Source organism: Periplaneta americana, chromosome 3, assembly GCF_040183065.1.
Source record: "Periplaneta americana isolate PAMFEO1 chromosome 3, P.americana_PAMFEO1_priV1, whole genome shotgun sequence".
Taxonomy (NCBI): domain Eukaryota; kingdom Metazoa; phylum Arthropoda; class Insecta; order Blattodea; family Blattidae; genus Periplaneta; species Periplaneta americana.
Window position 1 is genome coordinate 11968124 of NC_091119.1, and position 20350 is coordinate 11988473.

At 34.7% G+C, this 20350-nt stretch overlaps 1 protein-coding gene across 2 annotated transcripts in view; it reads right to left on the reverse strand.

Annotated features, from left to right (window-relative positions):
- The window catches only part of LOC138695801 (nucleolar protein 4-like), a 927536-nt gene extending 911499 nt beyond the window's left edge, over positions 1-16037 (reverse strand). For both annotated transcript variants that reach the window (XM_069820005.1, XM_069820004.1), the window contains exon 1: positions 14963-16037. In XM_069820005.1, the coding sequence (XP_069676106.1) occupies positions 14963-15574 (612 nt within the window). In that variant the 5' untranslated portion in view covers positions 15575-16037. The remainder of the gene's footprint in view (positions 1-14962) is intronic.
- Positions 16038-20350: the final 4313 nt, after the last annotated feature.

Below are 20350 nucleotides of genomic sequence, written 5' to 3' on the forward strand. Positions count from 1 at the left end.
TCAAAATCCTAGCCCTACACATAACATATAAATACTAAAGCAGCTATGTTTCTGGCTTACTAGAAAAAAGACGCAATTTCATCAAAATCCTAGCCCTACACATAACATATAAATACTAAAGCAGCTATGTTTCTGGCTTACTAGAAAAAAGACGCAATTTCATCAAAATCCTAGCCCTACACATAACATATAAATACTAAAGCAGCTATGTTTCTGGCTTACTAGAAAAAAGACGCAATTTCATCAAAATCCTAGCCCTACACATAACATATAAATACTAAAGCAGCTATGTTTCTGGCTTACTAGAAAAAAGACGCAATTTCATCAAAATCCTAGCCCTACACATAACATATAAATACTAAAGCAGCTATGTTTCTGGCTTACTAGAAAAAAGACGCAATTTCATCAAAATCCTAGCCCTACACATAACATATAAATACTAAAGCAGCTATGTTTCTGGCTTACTAGAAAAAAGACGCAATTTCATCAAAATCCTAGCCCTACACATAACATATAAATACTAAAGCAGCTATGTTTCTGGCTTACTAGAAAAAAGATGCAATTTCATCAAAATCCTAGCCCTACACATAACATATAAATACTAAAGCAGCTATGTTTCTGGCTTACTAGAAAAAAGACGCAATTTCATCAAAATCCTAGCCCTACACATAACATATAAATACTAAAGCAGCTATGTTTCTGGCTTACTAGAAAAAAGACGCAATTTCATCAAAATCCTAGCCCTATTAATCATGCTGATATTACTTGCACTACAGGTTTGAAAATTTGCATGTACCAAGTAATGCCCAGAACTAGTATGCAAAAAATTATTCATGTATCTTTTATAGTTTAGAAATTACCAAAATTCAGTTCAGCCTCCTCTTAATGCACAGTAGAAGTAGCTCTATTGAATTTTAAAGAAATAATATATTTCACGTAATTGTGCTTAAACTCGAGCGGAGGATCGAACCCTGAACCGAACGGACCATTGCTCAGCAGGTGAGTTCCTCTCCGGGTCTCTGACCAGAAGAAAGAGTGGCGTTTGAACCGACGGACTGGTTTATGGATGCCACCGACAGTGACAGCCACACTGAATTACCTTGTCGGCCATTGTTCCGCCGCTAATGGAGATGCTGACTGACAGGGCGCCGAGACCCGCGAGGATTCACACGGAGCCACTTTTGAGGGCGTCCGGCCGGCCGGCCCGCCCACTGCAACGTGGAGTTTCGGTAAAGCGAATAATTTAGAACTTCATGCAACAGCGGGGCCAGAGAGACTGGCGGCGAAATATCTACACAACTACTGTACTCCAGCCACGAGAAAGTCTCCAGGGAATGAAGGGAAGCGGGGTAATGCTGTGAATGAATGTTAATGTCATAAGATGTCATAAGGTCACACACGTGGGTACTCTTATCTCTATTGGCTAGCTCTCACAGCACAAACCATAACATTGATACAGACATATTGATACTACCCTAGTTACAAAATTAGATCACGGTTAATCTGCTGGTCTTTTAATCTCTTCATACAGGAAATAACATATGCAGGAGAGCGCATGGTTTTTAAACTGACGTTATAACTCTAATATTATCTATCTACTTCGTTCCAATAGATGACGCAATAGTAAGCACATTCCTTTCACGGTTGATCTCCTGGTTGGAGAACAGTAATTTCTATGAAACTATTTTTCAACACATGAGCTAGCATAAAATATTTCAACCTCCAGTAATTTTACCCCTATATAATTATTCTAGGTTTAATTTGTACATCAGTAAAAAATATATATATAAGGTAAGGTGCCCCGTTTGGTTTTTGCTTACCATCCATGGGCCATTAAAGTTGAAGACTTGAAAATTGTGTAATTAAGACCCTTCAACATTTAGCTACACTGAACAGTAATCTTAGGTTTCACACTTGTACATATATACAGATGTCAAAATTTGAATAAACGAGTAGCTAATGTAATAAGTGGTGGGTTGACAACCATGTTCGTGTGTCAATTGTTTTTTCGATGTCATGTCTTGAAAACAGCCCTCATTTTGCCGATATGCAGTTAATATGACAACACAAGAAACCATCTGTTGATTCGGTCACTGAAAAACACCAATAGCTTCCAAAGACATTGGAGAACTCCTTTGAAGCTGATACGAAGCGATGACCTTGTTGAATAAAGTAGTTGGAGGTCATAACGCAGTAAACTTTCAATGGATCCCGCCAATATATCTCTCGGAGAAGACTCCCCCTTCAAGACGACGCTGGCGATAAGCTCATTCGTTGTCACTGTATTTGGGGGATACTCCCAGCCTGAACGCACCACCGACTCAACGCCTCGAGTGGGGACACAGCTTCTTGTTATTAAAATCTATTGTGTGATAACAGCCGTTTAGATCTGTGCTGTGGTAGTCGTAAAGCTGTGTCTACTCGTCACAGAATTTAATCATTATAGCAGTGGAGTGTTTCTGGTCTTTTGTTTGGTGCACGTGGCACACTCCCTAAATTCACATGTGATATTTTAAAACCACTCGGACTCCGATTTTTTTGAAATTAAAAAAAATTGTTGAATATTCTTAAGGAGTCAATCCAAATATTACATTACCATTTATATTTTGGCCATTGATGATTGTGCTGGGTTTGCATTTCTCTGAATTTTTTACTAAACAATTCCTGTATTTCTAAATTATTCTGTAGAGGTTTTATTCTGGATCTTTATGGTCACCCTCATTGAGGGCAGATTATTTTCGTTAAATATTTGTATAAGGGATCAATTTTTTGTCAACCTCTTTAGGTATTATTTGAATATGATCGCCTGTGAAAGGTCTAATTAATTCCTTAAATAAAAAGTGTATATTTGTTCCTCTAATTTCCCCTCTTCTTCTTCTTCTTCTTCTTCTTCTTCATTTCTTACGCATCTAGAGATATTGCGTGTTCCTACCCCACAGTAGCGACGTACGCAGAATTTTGTCGGCGGATAAAGGCAAATAACTTAAGTAAAAAAAGTCGATTTTTCTGTTGTACCTAATCACGTAAGTCTAGCATTTTTTCTAATTTTTGAAATAATAAAATTTCTTTTATTTTTAATTGCAAAGGTTCTTACTTTAACCAACATACATGAATTTCATTATTATACTTATATTCAGTTAAGAATAAATTAAAAAGAAAGTATTATTATTATTATTATTATTATTATTATTATTATTATTATTATTATTATTATTATTATGTACTAATTAAGAGAACGGATTGCGTAAAAGATTAGGGAATATTCTTTGACAGTAAATTGTATTTTCATAGTCACGTTGATTACATTTACAATCACGCAATCAGAATGCTAGGAATAATACGGTCAATAACTTATTCTTTTTCCACGCCCGATTCTCTTTTAATGCTATACTATACATTGGTGCGATCGAAACTCGAATATGCATCTGTAGTTTGGAACTCGATTACAACTACGGACTCGGCTAAATTAGAAAATATACAAAGAAAATTTATATCCTTATGTTCATTCAGATTTCTGCCCATTAATTCCGGGTATAGTTATGAGAGAAAATGTGAATATTTTAATTGTCAAAATCTATATGCTAGACGCCATGAGCTAGATTATCTGTTCTTTTGTAAAGTCCTCAAAGGTGATATATCCTGTGACTCTTTCTTAAACAATATTACCTTGCGTATTCCAACAAAAGATATGAGAGCCCACAAACTTTTCTATATTAGAAATTCGAAATTTCTTTCACCAGTCTCCAGATGCATTAAAAATGCCAACATGCATGGCTGCGAATTCGATCCCTTCAATGTATAGACTTTGTTTGCTCTTGGCAACTATTTATCATTTATGTATTATTTTAGGCATTATACTCAATTAACATTGTCTCATAGTATTCTTAGTTATCCATTCATCGTCATTATTGTAATTAATTGTAATTGTATTTATGTGTAATAATTATTTTTGTTTTATGTTTTTTGTTATATTTGTGCTGAACTGTAATTGGCCACTGGCTGTTGTACAGCACATTAAATAAATAAATAAATAAATAAATAAATAAATAAATAAATAAATAAATAAATAAATAATTATTATATGGTATATTTATTATTATTACACTAGAACATATTCATGAACATACCTACTTTTAAAATCTTTGAAATGTAATTTTTTCACAGCCATCTAATTTTTAATAAATTTTAACTTCCGTTTAATTTCGTAAAAAAAAATGCTTGTCATCATTACGGTTACAAATTAATTAAACAATTGTTTTTATATAATAAGTAAGACACTTTACACAACAGGAAAATCTATGGAAACAATCAAGTACATTCAAATAAATTTTAGTATTAAAGTTTAACAGAATAATGGAACATGGAACTCATCAAGGATGAAGAATGAAACTGGCATGATGAATGTATTGAAGGAGGGGTATACTGTATTTTATTTCATGGAGTGCAGTTTCATACAAAGGACTTTGCCGACAGACGTTCTACAGCCCCCTACTAATTGTCATAAATAAATGTCTTCCTTACTGTGACGGAAATCTTGTCTTCTTCTGTCAGTAACCAATCACAATTATCGTTTAGAAGAATTGACAGGCTCCCGTCAAATCCACGTGGAGGCAGAGTTGCCGCATCTTTTCCGAATTCCAAGAATCCCCGTCAGTCTCATTTCGAGGGTCATCAGGATTGTGGCAACTGTGCAATGTTGAGACGAGGGACAGGATGAAATTGTCATAGGTGTTTGTGTAGGAAGTCATAAATCTGTAAGTGGGTGTTCAAAGGAGCCACCGAATTGCACTCCTTGAAATAAAATGGAGTATAGGAGGACTATGCCTTATGTCGATGTAGATTTTGTTACTCTGACAATGAAAAATTAGAGAAGAGAAAACGATTATGGATAAAAAAGACTCAAATCTAAATATGTCATTTTTTTAGTTCAAGAGGTGGGGGAGGGGTTCAAACCCGATAACCCCTTGCGTGCTCCCCTGCTGCCTCATCACCTTCAGTACAGTCCGATAATTTTCGTCACAGTATTTGAAGGATATGTATGGGTCGATAAATTGTAGACCTATATCAATTAGTGATCAATGATCATTGTAATTAATTTTACTTCGTTTCAATTTAGAGAAAGAAATCCAATTTCTTTCGAGTATTAAACAGTGATACCTATATAATGCTGAATAAATAGATACTGATTCTAGGAGAAAGCTTAAATTATATGCGAACATATTTCCATACTATTTCTAAAATATGACGTCCACACATTAAGTAAAGAATTTTGACAATAATACTGCCAAATCTTGCTTTCGTCTAACAAGATAGCTGGATAGACTATACAAGCACAAGGCAGAAATTCCTACTCACATAAGTAAAAGAAAAATTAAAGAATCATCCACATCCAGTAAGAGTAACAGACGTTGAAAATTATGTACGAGTAGATCTTTTTTATTGAGTTATTTTACGACGGTGTATCAACATCTAGGTTATTTAGCGTCTGAATGATATGAAGGTGATAATGCCGGTGAAATGAGTCCGGGGTCCAGCACCGAAAGTTACCCAGCATTGTACGAGTAGATATGCAGTATTTATTTATACACATTTTTCGCTTTTACCACATCAACGCAATACTGTGTAGCAATACCTCAAATTCGCTTTAAAAATTTGACCACTAATTACCCATAATTCATATTAAAAGTACATAGCCTTTTTTGCCTGACTATTACATTTTTACTACGTCACACTACTTTTGACCAATAAAACGGTACGAAAGGACGTCTTTCAACCAATCATGGCTGCTTATCTCACAATTTTATCGCGTCCCTAGCATTTGTTTAATTTTATCGCGTCCCTAGCATTCGTTTATTTTTATCACTACCCTAGCATTTGTTTCTTTGTTTGCCAACATTTCAAACTGCACTGGTCTGGACGTCAAAAAAAAAAAAAAAAAAAAAATACAAACCACTCCAGTCGATGCACAGCACTTTCAAATATGACTCGCATTGGCATTCAAGAACAAGAATTAATAAAGATCACTGGTCATATATGAAGAGCACCATTCGGAAATCCTGAATAAGTTGAGGGATACACCATGTACATCAACGAGTTCACTTCTTTTACGAACACGTCCAATATAACATCAACTGAACCACCAACCACTAAAACATTCAAATTTGAAAATTGTACTTTCAATAATTGTTTCTTTTAAAATTATTCGTGTTTATTTTTTATTTTATCATCGTTAATTAAAACGTTTCTTGTTTATTTCATCACCCCTAATTAAAACTTTTCTGACACTTGTTTATATTATTTAGGTTTTGTTTGTTATAGCTTCTGCTATATGATATTATGGATAGTCACGTATCAGAGATTGTTTAATACTAAGATTTATTGAAAATCATCTGTCAAGTGACGTTGATTACTGGGATCCGGATGATTGAAGTTGAATGCAAATGTTTTAATAAAAATGAAACTGAATCAACATAGCCTTCTTGACTAGTAACCGTCCACAGAGTTCAATGAAGATTCCATAGTTGGCACAACTGATAACAAAAAAACATAATCATAAAACACTACTGCCACATAGCGTAATGTTGAGATGGTACTGTACAATAATACATTTGAAGACAGTTGTATTTTCGTAAGCCAATTAATATTATATTATATTGGAGTACTTTGTTACTTCTAATCTTTATATACTTACTTCTAATCGTGTAATAGTGAATTAAATCCCACTCGAGTTTTGATTTTCTCTAGATAAATGAAAACCTTTAGTGAGATTACTGTTGATAAATAATATTTTCAGACAGTCATACTAAAAACACGCCTTTTAACAGTAGGCTAAATAATTGTGTTAAAAAGGAATGTTATGGGAAAGCGTGTTTTTTTTATTAATTTCGACCGGCCAGAGCCGTTTTCCAAAGTTATCTATTTTTGTTTTCTGTTTGTTTACCTTTGTTTCGTTTGTTTTTACTTATACTAATACAATCACAACACCCATGCCCGAGGCGGGACTCGAACCCACAACCCTTAGGACCAAGTGATAGGGACATGCCGTGCCCCTACCGCTTGAGCCATCCGGGCCGGCATTGTTAAAAAGTAGGTCTGGTTACTTTTAATGCTCAAGCTTCTTGTGTTATCACTAATAATTTTTTTTTTTGCAGTCACTGTTAGTCTGTGTAAAATGTGACGGAAAATTGTGTATCTGATTAAGGCATGAAGGGAATCGAACTACACTGAATTCAAACAATAAAAAATTGGGAGGGAATGGGACTGTACCCTTTTTAGGGAGGGAATCGGAAACTAATTTTTGGGAGGAAATAGGCTTTCTCAGAAATTTAACGCCAATTTTTCCAACTTTTAAAATATTTTTGTTCCTTTGACTCCTACCATGACGCTCTTAGGTACGACCCCATTATTATCAGGATATATCGTAGACCTACAAGAAAACATGAACGCTTCAAGCATCTTTCAATCACGTTGTTCTTGTTATGGTACAGACTAATGATTCTCAATTCCCACACGCCCACGGCTGCGTCTGGATATTAATTTATTTTACGCAGTGGCAGGATTTCCATGTGAAGTCAATCAAACAATGGCATTTTATTCTGAAAAGAACTGCCCTCAAATTATTACACGCGTATTTATACCGATGGTAACAAATGTCAAATTCAAAATTATAATAATTTAATATAATTCTTCTTTTTTCGGGGCCCTGCGGCACACGAATTGAGAACCACAGGTGCAGTCAATGCTCATGCAATATTTTAAGAATAAAAACACGTCTAGCTCTGTCTGCAGGGCGGTCGGGATACGCAGCTCAGCAGAAATGAAGATTCCAGAACATCTCATCCGGTAGGCTACTTCATTGAAATTAAATATAAAGTTGCCATTCCACTACAACGAATGAACAAATGAATGATTGAATAAATGAATGAATAAATAAACGAACAAATCAATGATTGAATAAATAAATAAATAAATAAATAAATAAACAAACAAACGAACAAATCAATGGTTGAACAAATAAATAATAAATAAATACATAAATAAATAAATAAACAAACGAACAAACAAATGAATGATTGAATAAATAAATAAACAAATGAACAAATGAATGATTGAATAAATAAATAAATAAACAAACGAACGAACAAATGAATGATTGAATAAATGAATAAACAAATGAACAAATGAATGATTGAATAAATAAATAAATAAACAAACGAACAAATGAATGACTGAATAAATAAATAAACAAACGAACGAACAAATGAATGATTGAATAAATAAATAAACAAACGAACGAACAAATGAATGATTGAATAAATAAATAAATAAACAAACGAACAAATGAATGATTGAATAAATAAATAAATAAATAAACAAACGAACAAATGAATGGTTGAATAAATAAATAAATAAATAAATAAACAAACGAACAAATGAATGATTGAATATATAAATAAATAAATAAATAAACAAACGAACAAATGAATGATTGAATAAATAAATAAATAAACAAACAAACGAACAAATGAATGATTGAATAAATAAATAAACAAATGAATGATTGAATAAATAAATAAATAAATAAATAAATAAATAAATAAATAAACAAACGAACAAATGAATGATTGAATAAATAAATAAATAAATAAATAAATAAACGAACAAATGAATAATTGAATAAATAATTAAATAAATAAATAAACAAACGAACAAATGAATGAATAAATAAATAAAAAATGAACGAACAAATGAATGATTGAATAAATAAATAACTAAACAAACGAACAAATGAATGAATAAATAAATAAACAAACGAACGAACAAATGAATGATTGAATAAATAAATAAATAAATAAATAAACAAACGAACAAATGAATGATTGAATAAATAAGTAAATAAATAAATAAATAAACAAACGAACGAACAAAGGAATGATTGAATAAATAAATAAACAAACGAACAAATGAATGACTGAATAAATAAGTAAATAAATAAATAAATAAATATACGAACGAACAAATGAATGATTGAATAAATAAATAAACAAACGAACAAATGAATGACTGAATAAATAAATAAACAAACGAACAAATGAATGATTGAATAAATAAATAAACAAACGAACAAATGAATGATTGAATAAATAAATAAACAAACGAACAAATGAATGATTGAATAAATAAATAAATAAACAAACGAACGAACAATTGAATGATTGAATAAATAAATAAACAAACGAACAAATGAATGACTGAATAAATAAATAAATAAACAAACGAACAAATGAATGATTGAATAAATAAATAAACAAACGAACAAATGAATGACTGAATAAATAAATAAATAAATAAACAAACGGACGAACAAATGAATGATTGAATAAATAAGTAAATAAATAAATAAACAAACGAACGAACAAATGAATGATTGAATAAATAAATAAATAAATAAATAAACGAACAATTGAATAAATAAATAAATAAATAAATAAATAAATAAACAAACGAACAAATGAATGATTGAATAAATAAATAAATAAACAAACGAACGAACAAATGAATGATTAAATAAATAAATAAATAAATAAATAAATAAATAAATAAACGAACAATTGAATAAATAAATAAATAAATAAACGAACAAATGAATGATTGAATAAATAAATAAATAAATAAATAAACAAACGAACGATTGAATAAATAAATAAATAAACAAACAAATAAATAAATAAATAAATAAATAAATAAATAAATAAATAAATGGTATTATGTCGTCTACTAGAGAAGAACAAAACTAACTGCCGCTCTCGCTCGCTGTGTTCGTTGCATTTGTCTTTCGAGTCTCGTCTCGTAACTCTCGTGCACTTCGAGTCTCGCTCATCATTCTCGAAATAGCATTTGGTCGGCGTGGAAAGATTTCGTAACTTTGAATAACATACAGCATTGAAATAAATAACATTATAAGTGTTTAAATGAGACAAAATTACAAAACAGAACTGTATCTTAGTTATCAAAATGTTCTGGTTGTATTATATGAAAAAGGTAATTAAATATCAATATGGCTACAGAAGAATACTAGATAATTCGGTAGAAAACGTTGGTGAATATGACATCAAGAGAATCAGTGTAGGCCTATTGATTTTAATTAATTTATTCTCCCTTCTGATAAATTACATACTCTGTACTGTCACGTAGGAGGTTTCTTAAAATTAAGTACGATATAGCCTACAATCTTTCTTTTAAGCATATCTTACACTTGCCAAATTTGCTAAACTTTTGATCCGAAGAAAATAAAGATAAGTTAAGGAACTCTAGCATATCTTCGGCTACTGTTTTCGTTTATAACAGTAATAGACTAGGCCTAAACGTGCGTCGGCAATAAGTAAGAATTTAAAAAGTATGAAAATCATATGTGTCAGAGGAAGAAAAAGTTTTTGTACATCAGAAATCTAATTTGTATAATATGTATCTAATCGGCGATGTTATGCAACGGAGGAAGAAAAGAACTGGCCATTATATATCATTATCTCCTGACTTAGTTGCCTCATGAGTGGTGCCTTCTTTGTATCAGTTGTGAGGTTCAGACCTGCCTTCGGACAGTTCACTAAGCAACCTGTAGTGTAGCTTTTGAATGTCACCAACGTTTCGAAACTCCTCGGCGCTTCCATCTCCAGGGATCGATTGGTAATTGAAGTGCATTATATATAACGCAATCGTCCCTCAATTGCCTAGGAGGGAGAGCAAATAGTCTCCTGTTATGTCAACACAGCGCGAAAACCACGCTACAGATCATTCTCAAAACCGTGTATCAATCAGTATGAAAGGATTCGATAAAACACGTAGTAAGCCGACATTTCAGAAAACAATTTTTTCTGTAGTAATGTCACGAGAGGTCTGAGATTTATCTGGGAAATCTCAGATCTCGAGTGGCAATTATTAGGACTATTTCGTGAATAAAATAAAAATGTAAATAATATATCCCTAAAATTCGATCACAAAATGTTAATAATTGTTTATTAACGAATACTTAATCTACTCAGACATTGTGAAGTTGAAATACTGGTAGATGAATATCGATTACTGCAATAGAAATTCGATGTTATTATTCAGTAATGCCAATTGCGAAAAGCGAAATACAGGTTTAACAATGTTAATTACATGTACTACACTTTTCTCTTATTATTATAACATAAATACATTTTCATTATCTGCTGAAATCATAATTTAATTTAACAGTAACAGTGGGGACAGCTATATACCAATGCGAGACATGTTGCTACACAGTGAAGCCATCTCTGTACAGATAGGCCTAATTAAAACACGAATTTTATTACGTCATACGGAAGGCAGTTTGATGATTATTACTATGCAAGGTCATTGGGTTTGATATGCGATGATGTTACATAAATTTGAACATCTGATTTTCTATTAATTGTTTCATTTCATTCAAAAAATACAAATTTTATAGGCTACTTATAGGTTATGTTACCTGTGGGAGCAGGACCAATGTCAGCTGTATCTTATTTCGACCGTTACTTAAAATCAGTGTTACACGAAAGCATTTTTTATAGCTCGACAAACGCATTCTCGCTGTAGTGTGTAACGGAACTAAAGCTGCATCTACACAGTTCAATATTCCAATCGCGTATGCGTGCAATCTGGGAAGAATATTGAAAGAATCAAGTTTAAAAGGTACGTTCAATTAAGATGCATAAAGATTTTGTGTCTACATGATGCGCCGTTTTGAACGCCGTCTTCACCGCGTAAATATATTAATTAATATTAAATATCAATATTGAATTAATTGCTTTAAAGTTGAAAGAAAAGTTTAACCGTGTAGTTGCATCTTAATGTATTCATGATCATCAATTTACGGGGAAACAGTTGGCGACAACGACTAAACAAAATTATTATTATTCAAATCTGCTTTACAGGGAGCTTTACCTGAAAGACTAGATTTGCATAATATATACGTCACTGTGTACGTTAACAGAAAACCACAATTCCAAGTCACACAGAGTTTGTGTGCACTCGATGTGGGTCTCTGGCGTTTCGTCAGCCCACGCGAGTTGTGTGGATATAAAGGGAAAGGTTGAGACGGTGTCGGGTGGAGTTCCCGGGTAGCTCAGTTGGGAGAGCGCTGGTACGTTCAACCAGAGGTCCCGGGATCGATACCCGGCCCCGGAACAATTTTTCCCTTGAAATTATTCAAATCTACTTTACAGGAAGCTTTACCTGAAAGACTACATTTGCATAATATATACGTCACTGTGTACGTTAACAGAAAACCACAATTCCAAGTCACACAGAGTTTGTGTGCACTCGATGTGGGTCTCTGGCGTTTCGTCAGCCCACGCGAGTTGTGTGGATATAAAGGGAAAGGTTGAGACGGTGTCGGGTGGAGTTCCCGGGTAGCTCAGTTGGGAGAGCGCTGGTACGTTCAACCAGAGGTCCCGGGATCGATACCCGGCCCCGGAACAATTTTTCCCTTGAAATTATTCAAATCTGTTTTACAGGAAGTTTTATCTGAAAGACTAGATTTGCACTAAACAAAAGAACGACCATGCGATAAATTGATAGCGATAAATCTAACTGCAAAAATAATCGCAAAGTCTGACTGTGATTGGTTGAAATTAAAAAATTTAATTACTCTTCATTGGTCGAAAATGGAATGGCGTCATATAAACGAAATAGTCATTCTCAAAATCTTTACGAGTTATTTACGAAATCCAGGCCCTCGTTCCGCTGTCAACAAAGACGAACGCTTTCATTGTTCTATTGACCAGATATAACGAGACCTCACAACTGCAGCTCTGCCTGAATGACATCGGCACTAATGGCAAATACGAACACTGTCGGTCGTGCAGCAGAATCAGCCTTCCCCTCCCCCGCCCAATGAAAAGGCGCGTCTCGCAAAATAAAACAGTTGAACATCAAACGTTCTCAGTTTTCACAACGGCGAATACCGTGCCGGTACTGAGTCTCGTTACGTCATCGCCTACCGGACCGTAAATTCGGAGAATGGACCAGAACTGTGTGAAATGGGGTCTCCAGACAGATTACGAAATCAATATTTTCTTGAACTACCGATCTTCGATCGAGTGAAATTGTATTCCTTCTACAACATTTTCCGTCATAAGAACAGTAATTTATATGCTCGTTTTTCAAAATTTTCCTTGATTTTGTAATGCAATTCACAAACGTGTTTTGTACAATATTTTTTGCACGATCATATTTTTAAAATTCCAAATAAAATATATTTTGCAGTGAAAATTTACAGCAATATTATTCCAAAGCCTTCGCAGAACTGCGCTGTAATGGTAACTAAGTAACAATAAGTACACTGTAATGGGTCTATTTCAGTATAGTTTCATGTTATGAAGCATAGTTTCCCTAGCAACAAGTCTCTGTGTGGTAATTCTAACTTTCAACTGACTGACAACAATAGCTATAAGTACAACACAAAAATACGATCGTGCAAAAAATATATCATAATATAATAAAACAAAATTTGTCTAATGATATTGAGAAATTCATTATCCATTTTACACAATCACTTGTATAATACTATGTAATTTTTTTTTCACTTCATTTCATTACTCTTCAATATATTTTCATTCCATGTTTCTCCGAAATCAAATTGTACTTTATTTTTAAATTTATCATTGTTCCGTATTCTCTCCGCAATCATATTGTATTTTTTTCATTTAACCTCTGCTTTGTTTTCTAGATCCTAGTGGTCAGCCGTAGATTTTGGGCCAGATGTCCCAAATTGTGGAATTTGTTGCACATTTTTTAAAACTAATTCTACAATGTACATAGCGGGATAAACTCTTACAGCTGCGTACAGAGACTCACATGAAGGTAGATATTTGACAGCATGCTCGAGAATATAAAAACCAAACACTGACGAGTCAAACATTTTTAATAAAAAGAAATACCGAAGAATAAATTTAATTCTACACAATGACTACAAAGTTGCATGTAGATTTATATTATTATGCGAAAAATCCAAGCGAAATACAGCCCAACGAAATAATGACCCTATCGCTTTCAGTCTCTCAAACTGTGCTAATGATTACAAAATGTCCTAATATTTAAAAAACCTTAGAAAATCACCGCGAGTACAATTTTGTTATCCATTAAATTGCTATAGCACCAAGTTTTAAACGTATGACTCCAGAACAGGACTAAAGTAAAAGCCTAAATCTGAAAGGAAATATTTTTAAATGTAGTCATTTACCGACGAAAGGAAAGTCAACTACGAAAAGTTCACGATTTAGCAATAATTTTCCTGTTCAAAATCAAGATAAAAATAATGTATGCTACTTACTGAAGAGCAAACCAACTAAAGTTAGCTTAAGGGGAGGCAGAGGTGAATATTTCAAAATCCAAAAAATTTATCTGATTTGTTTGAAATTGATCATGGATACTAAGTATGTTATTAGTAATGGACATACCAAGTTCAACATTCTAAGTACAATAATTATGTAAATATTAATAATTTTATAAAACTTTATATCGTTTGATATAAAATGCTCCATGCACCATATTGTAAGAAATTTTCAATATTTCTTTTTATTTATATGTTCAGAGAAGGTATATAAATAATGATAAGTATTAGTTTTTTATGGGAATAATATAGTAATACAGTTATCTTGGTTTTAATTTCATACTTTTAATGGCACAAAATCAAAAACCAACATCGGAATATCAAAATAAAGATAATAAAAATGGAAAAAAACAAATTTTCATTTTTTCTTCAGTTTTGTTCGAAAATTTCAAGAGCTTGCGCACAATGAAGATTCTGTGTCAGAGCAATTAAAGGATATTCGACATTCTTCTGTTCGTCAGGAAACCATGGCAATGATACGAGAAAACATTACACAAACTTAAGGAGACCAATGCTAGAAACAAGAGCAATTAAAACGTGAGTTATCATAGTATGGCAGTTGTCACCTACCTTTGCCGTCGCCGTTGGGACGTAGAGGGGCGGATCCTGGTTGCCGCCTTCCTTGTTATCTGATAGAGTTTGACTCCCGACGATGCTGTCAGCAGGTTTGGCCACGTATCCTGGTGGTTGTCCGATCCGAAAGCCCTTGGCTTTCACCCAGAATCGGAACTTCGAGTTCTCTACAGAATTGCTCTCCTCTCCACGTAGAGTCCTGAGGACCCGGGCATACTTCCGGAGTGTGATGGTCTTCGTCTTTGCAGAGTCCCCATAAGTCTGGATGACCCATGGCTGGTAAGTGTCGAACATGTCTTCTTTGGTATTGGTGGTGTTGCCGTTTGTGATGTGTGGTTTGACGCTGTGACGTCGCCTCTTACTGCTGGATTGCTGTCCGTCTTCATCTGTCTTCGACTGTGATGTAGAGCGACGTTTGTGGCCCTGCGATGGTGGTTTCATAGGAGACAGCATCAGAACCGACGCCGAAGGGGATGATTTCGTCGGCGTGAGCGACGATTTGGGAGCTGTCATCGTGAGAGATGATGTTGACGTCGGTACTGTCGTCGCAGGCTCTACAGACGAAGGCCGACGTCTCAGTTCTCTGTCAAGTGGCATAGGAGACGACATAGTGAGGAATTCTAGCAGCACATCACAAAAAACACTGGGCTCAGAAATGTCACTACTACACTTTAGAATACATTTGTATTAAAAACAACCGGGTAATGAACCTAAGGCCTGTGATCACTCACTTTTTATCCGCTTTTTGAAAGCCTCACCCCCGAATGCACACGACAATTAAATTGTTTAACATATGAGCCACCCTTCCCGCCCGCCTGAAAAACAATTAACACACTGTGATGTCACCCAAGATTTATTGGAACGTAATAAACTCTCACATCTGCTTTGTTTATTAACAGGACTGCAGCGGAGCAAGGTGTCACGAATTAATTTTGTGACGCGACAAAAAAGTGTCGGCCGGCACCACCCCTCCACCGCCGCCACGATGAGCTGACGAAAAATCCACACGCAGACTGTACGTACGTCCAGTCGGTCGTCAGCTCTATCTTCCGTCGCGGGACGTTCTGTGGCCCTCTGCCGTACATCTGCCTCTCTGACCCCCCTCCCCTCTAACTACACCGCCGCGCGACCAAAATCTCCCCTCCCCTGCGCCCCGCTGCCACTTGAAGCAAGGAAACAAGCCCGCCCGCCCGCCTGTCTGTCTGTCCCACTCCGTTGCGCGCGCTTGGTCGGGATAGTTCGGGCCCCGTCGTATCAGACCCCCCTCTACTCAGTGGCTCCCTAAGTCCCGTTCCCGTATGCTACTTGCGGGACCGTCAGGCCTGCAGCATCCCGTTAGTGCGGTCTAGAAGCTTATTCCCCACTGACCGCCCGCCCGCCGGCCTGGAGCGGTGGGGAGGGGGGGGATGTAACAAAAATCTCGACCGCATTGCATGGCAGTCACTAGCTGCTCTTCTCACCTCCTTTGCATCATGCTTTCTTTTCTTCTGTACATTCCGAGAACTGTCTTGAATATCATCGGACTTTTCGTAACAATCGCCTTCAACCGACTGTCCAGATTAGATTAGATTAGATTTATTTATTTAACCTGGTAGAGATAAGGCCGTCAGGCCTTCTCTGCCCCTCTACCAGGGGATTACAACTATAACATGAACAATAAGATTACAATTAATATTAAATTTACAATTACAATTACAATAAAAATTAAAGTACGACAAGAATACCTGATTAATGAAAGCTAGACATTTTATCATAGAAGTTAAGAACAAAGAATATTTTTGTATTTACTAAATTACAAATTAAACCTAGAATAACAAAATTCTATAGTGATGAAATTACCGGATATTGAGATATTTTGTGGTAGATTAAAAGAACTATTTACAAGAAACCATGTCTGAACGAGTCTCAATTACTGAACAAGTGCCTAGTAAGTTTGCGTTTGAATTGAATTTTATTTCGACAGTCCCTGATGCTAGCAGGTAACGAATTCCAGAGTCTTGGCAGGGCTATTGTGAAAGAGGATGAGTATGAGGAGGTGCGATGGGATGGTATTGTTAGTATTGTTTCATGGCGAGAGCGTGTGTTCAGATTGTGGTGGGAAGAAAGGTAAGTGAAGCGAGACGACAGGTACGAAGGAATAGAAGAGTTCAAGATTTCGAAGAGAAAGAGAAGTGAATGTAAATTTCTTTTCTTATCTAGTTTAAGCCAACCTATTGCTTCCAGTGTTGCCACTGACCAAAAATAATATGTATCAGATCTCACGGAAAATTGTATCAAACCGTACTTTTTCGTTTAATATAATAATTATACCTGGCAGAGTTAGGGCCGTAAGGCCTTCTCTTACACTCAACCAAGATTAAAACTTGCTTACACAGTTGAACATAAAACTAGATCAGAATTAAGTAATTACATACTGATACATAATGAGCTCAAAAGAGGTAGTTACATAAAATTTACCTCATAAAATAAAAATAAACATAGTGAAATACATATTAATTTGTTAGAATCAAATACGAATCACATAAAAACAGAAGCCGATAATTCAATAAAAAAAGAAAAATGTACACACAGTAAAAATAAAAATAAACACATTAGTATACATATTAGTATTAGATTACAATTAAATAGGATTTACATAGCCTAATTAAACCAGAAACCGACAATTGAATAAAATGTACACAAAAAATATATTAATAATAAAAACAACAACACAGTGGGATACATATTGGCATTAAGTGATAAATAAACACGATTTACATAATAAAAATAAGAAACAAAAAAATAAACAAATACAATGGAACACATTTGCAACGCGTTAGGTCTGGCAACTCATCATAAGATATTTTTCTAATTTACATTTAAAGGAAATTAAAGTTCGGCAGCCCTTGACTTCAGGCGGCAGAGAATTCCAGTGACGAGAAGTAGCAACAGTGAAAGATGAAGAATAAAGAGATGATGTGTGCAGTGGTATTTCGTAATGTACCAAATTTTTCAGTCTCTTACACCCACCCAACAAATTACAAATTCTGGGAAAATAATTTATTTATTAATTTACTTATTTATTTATTTATTTAATTATTCTGGTGAAAATATAAACAGAAACTCATGCGAGAAATAATGCTGGTGCAGTTAATTCATTGTTAGAGTGTCCTTTTTCGAAAAGAAATAATATTGAAAGAAAGGAAGTTTTAAATAAAGAGAGAGCCTACCGAGATACCTACGACATCGCTGACAATTTTTCTGACACATAATCTTAAAACGCGAGTTTCTATTGCATCCTGGTATGGGCAACATAAATGGTTATGTGGTAATGTGATGCAAAATAAACTTCTCTGTTGGCCTTGTTCGTTGCTGTCAAAGGAAAAAAATAAAAATAAAAGAAAGAAAGGGGAATTTCAACACATAATATGGGATGCTTCATCACACTGAAACAATCACTGAAACTCACAGCATAACAGCTTATTTGGTGAGTGAAATTATTATTTTTCATTGATAGTAGTAATAATAATAGTAATAAAAATAATGATAATGATAATAATATAATAACAATAATAACTAATATCATAATAGTACATTATGCAACGAGCCTACAATGGTAGTAATTAAGACGCGAGAATGCTTATGAAACGAGCGAAAGCGAGTTTCATAATTTTCATACGAGCGTCTTAATTACCATTATAGTCAAGTTTCATACGACTTTTTATGCTCGACCATATTTCTAACTTTAAATTATTCATAAGTATTCATGTTATTCTTATCTGATTTACTGGCATGTAAAAGAAATCCTGCGGGACAAAATTCCGACACATCCGGCGACGCTGATATAACCTCTGCAGTTGCGAGCGTCGTTAAATAAAATATAACATTCTTATCTGACTGAGGAGCGGAACTGACCTTGTGCAATAGCTCGTAAATTGTGAGATGTGCGCAGAAGCGAAAGTATTGATTTTTTCCTAGAAACAAATGTCCATATTTAAATGTTTTAAATGTTATGTTTTATTTAACGACGCTCGCAACGGCAGAGGTTATATCAGCGTCGCCGGATGTGCCGGAATTTTGTCCCGCAGGAGTTCTTTTACATGCCAGTAAATCTACTGACATGGCACACTTAAATGCCATCGACCTGGCCCGGGATCGAACCCGCAATCTTGGGCGTAGAAGGCCAGCGCTATACCAACTCGCCAACCAGGTCGACAATGTCCATATTGACCTTGGTATAATCTAGAGAGTAAAATAAACATTAATCTTGATATAACCTTGAAATTGAATTAGACATTGAAGAACGAGATGACAAATTGAATTTATTTGAATATTATTTACAATTAACGCTAATTATTATAGTAATAGAACATAACCTTCTGCGACAGTATTGGATTTCCAGCCTCCGTGACGTTTCGCTAGTTGTCTTTCGATTGCATATCCGAGAATAATCGATTCTTGCGCTTTCATATTGCTACAATGGCGTTTTCTGATTGGTGGAACACCTGAACTTTAATGAATAGGTGTACTTTAATGAGGTCAATTGAAGGGCTGCTACCAGGTGTATAATTACTACATTTCGGCATGGTCGAGCATAAATAAACATTTCCTATTGGAGGCACTTAAACTAGTTGCATCTGGCCTCACCGAGGATTTCGATCACCGGCCGCTACTGCAGGATATTCAGCAAAACTTAGCGTAGTCTGCTGGTACGGACTGGAAATGAGTCTAACTGGGGTCAGTGTAAAAGTTCGCACAGACGAACGTAGAGACAGGGTTCGGTTTTCCCCTCGAGCATAATAATTAGTAACACGTATGTTTGTTCTGCTGTGGCAGTGCCTACAATGTGATGGGTGGAGTTACAGGCGACCACTCTGTTTATTTAACTTCTAAATAATAGTTCACAACACCGCAAAATCGATGTCAGAAGGTGTAGGAGGCGGAGGCGTGCTTAAAGTGATTACATAGCCCGAAGATTAATTTAGACTATGTAAAATTGTAGAACCATGATATAACTCATCAGATTTTCGAGCAAAATTTCTAGTCACAAGGCAAGTTCATCAGTGATTTTAGGTTTTGATCTCTTTATTATATCTAGTAGACGGAATTTCCAGACATGCCTCAAATGTTTAAAACCGTACACCTAAGGAAAATATTTAATTGCATAAATACAACACAGAAAACGAGAACGAACACAAATCAAATTTATTTCAACAAAGATTTTTTATTTTTTATATAAGATACTTACTTACTAGCTTTTAAGGAACCCGGAGGTTCATTGCCGCCCTCACTTAAGCCCACCATTGGTCCATATCCTGTGCAAGATTAATCCATTCTCTATCATCATATCCCACCTCCTTCAAATCCATTTTAATATTATCTTCCCACCTACGTCTCGGCCTCCCT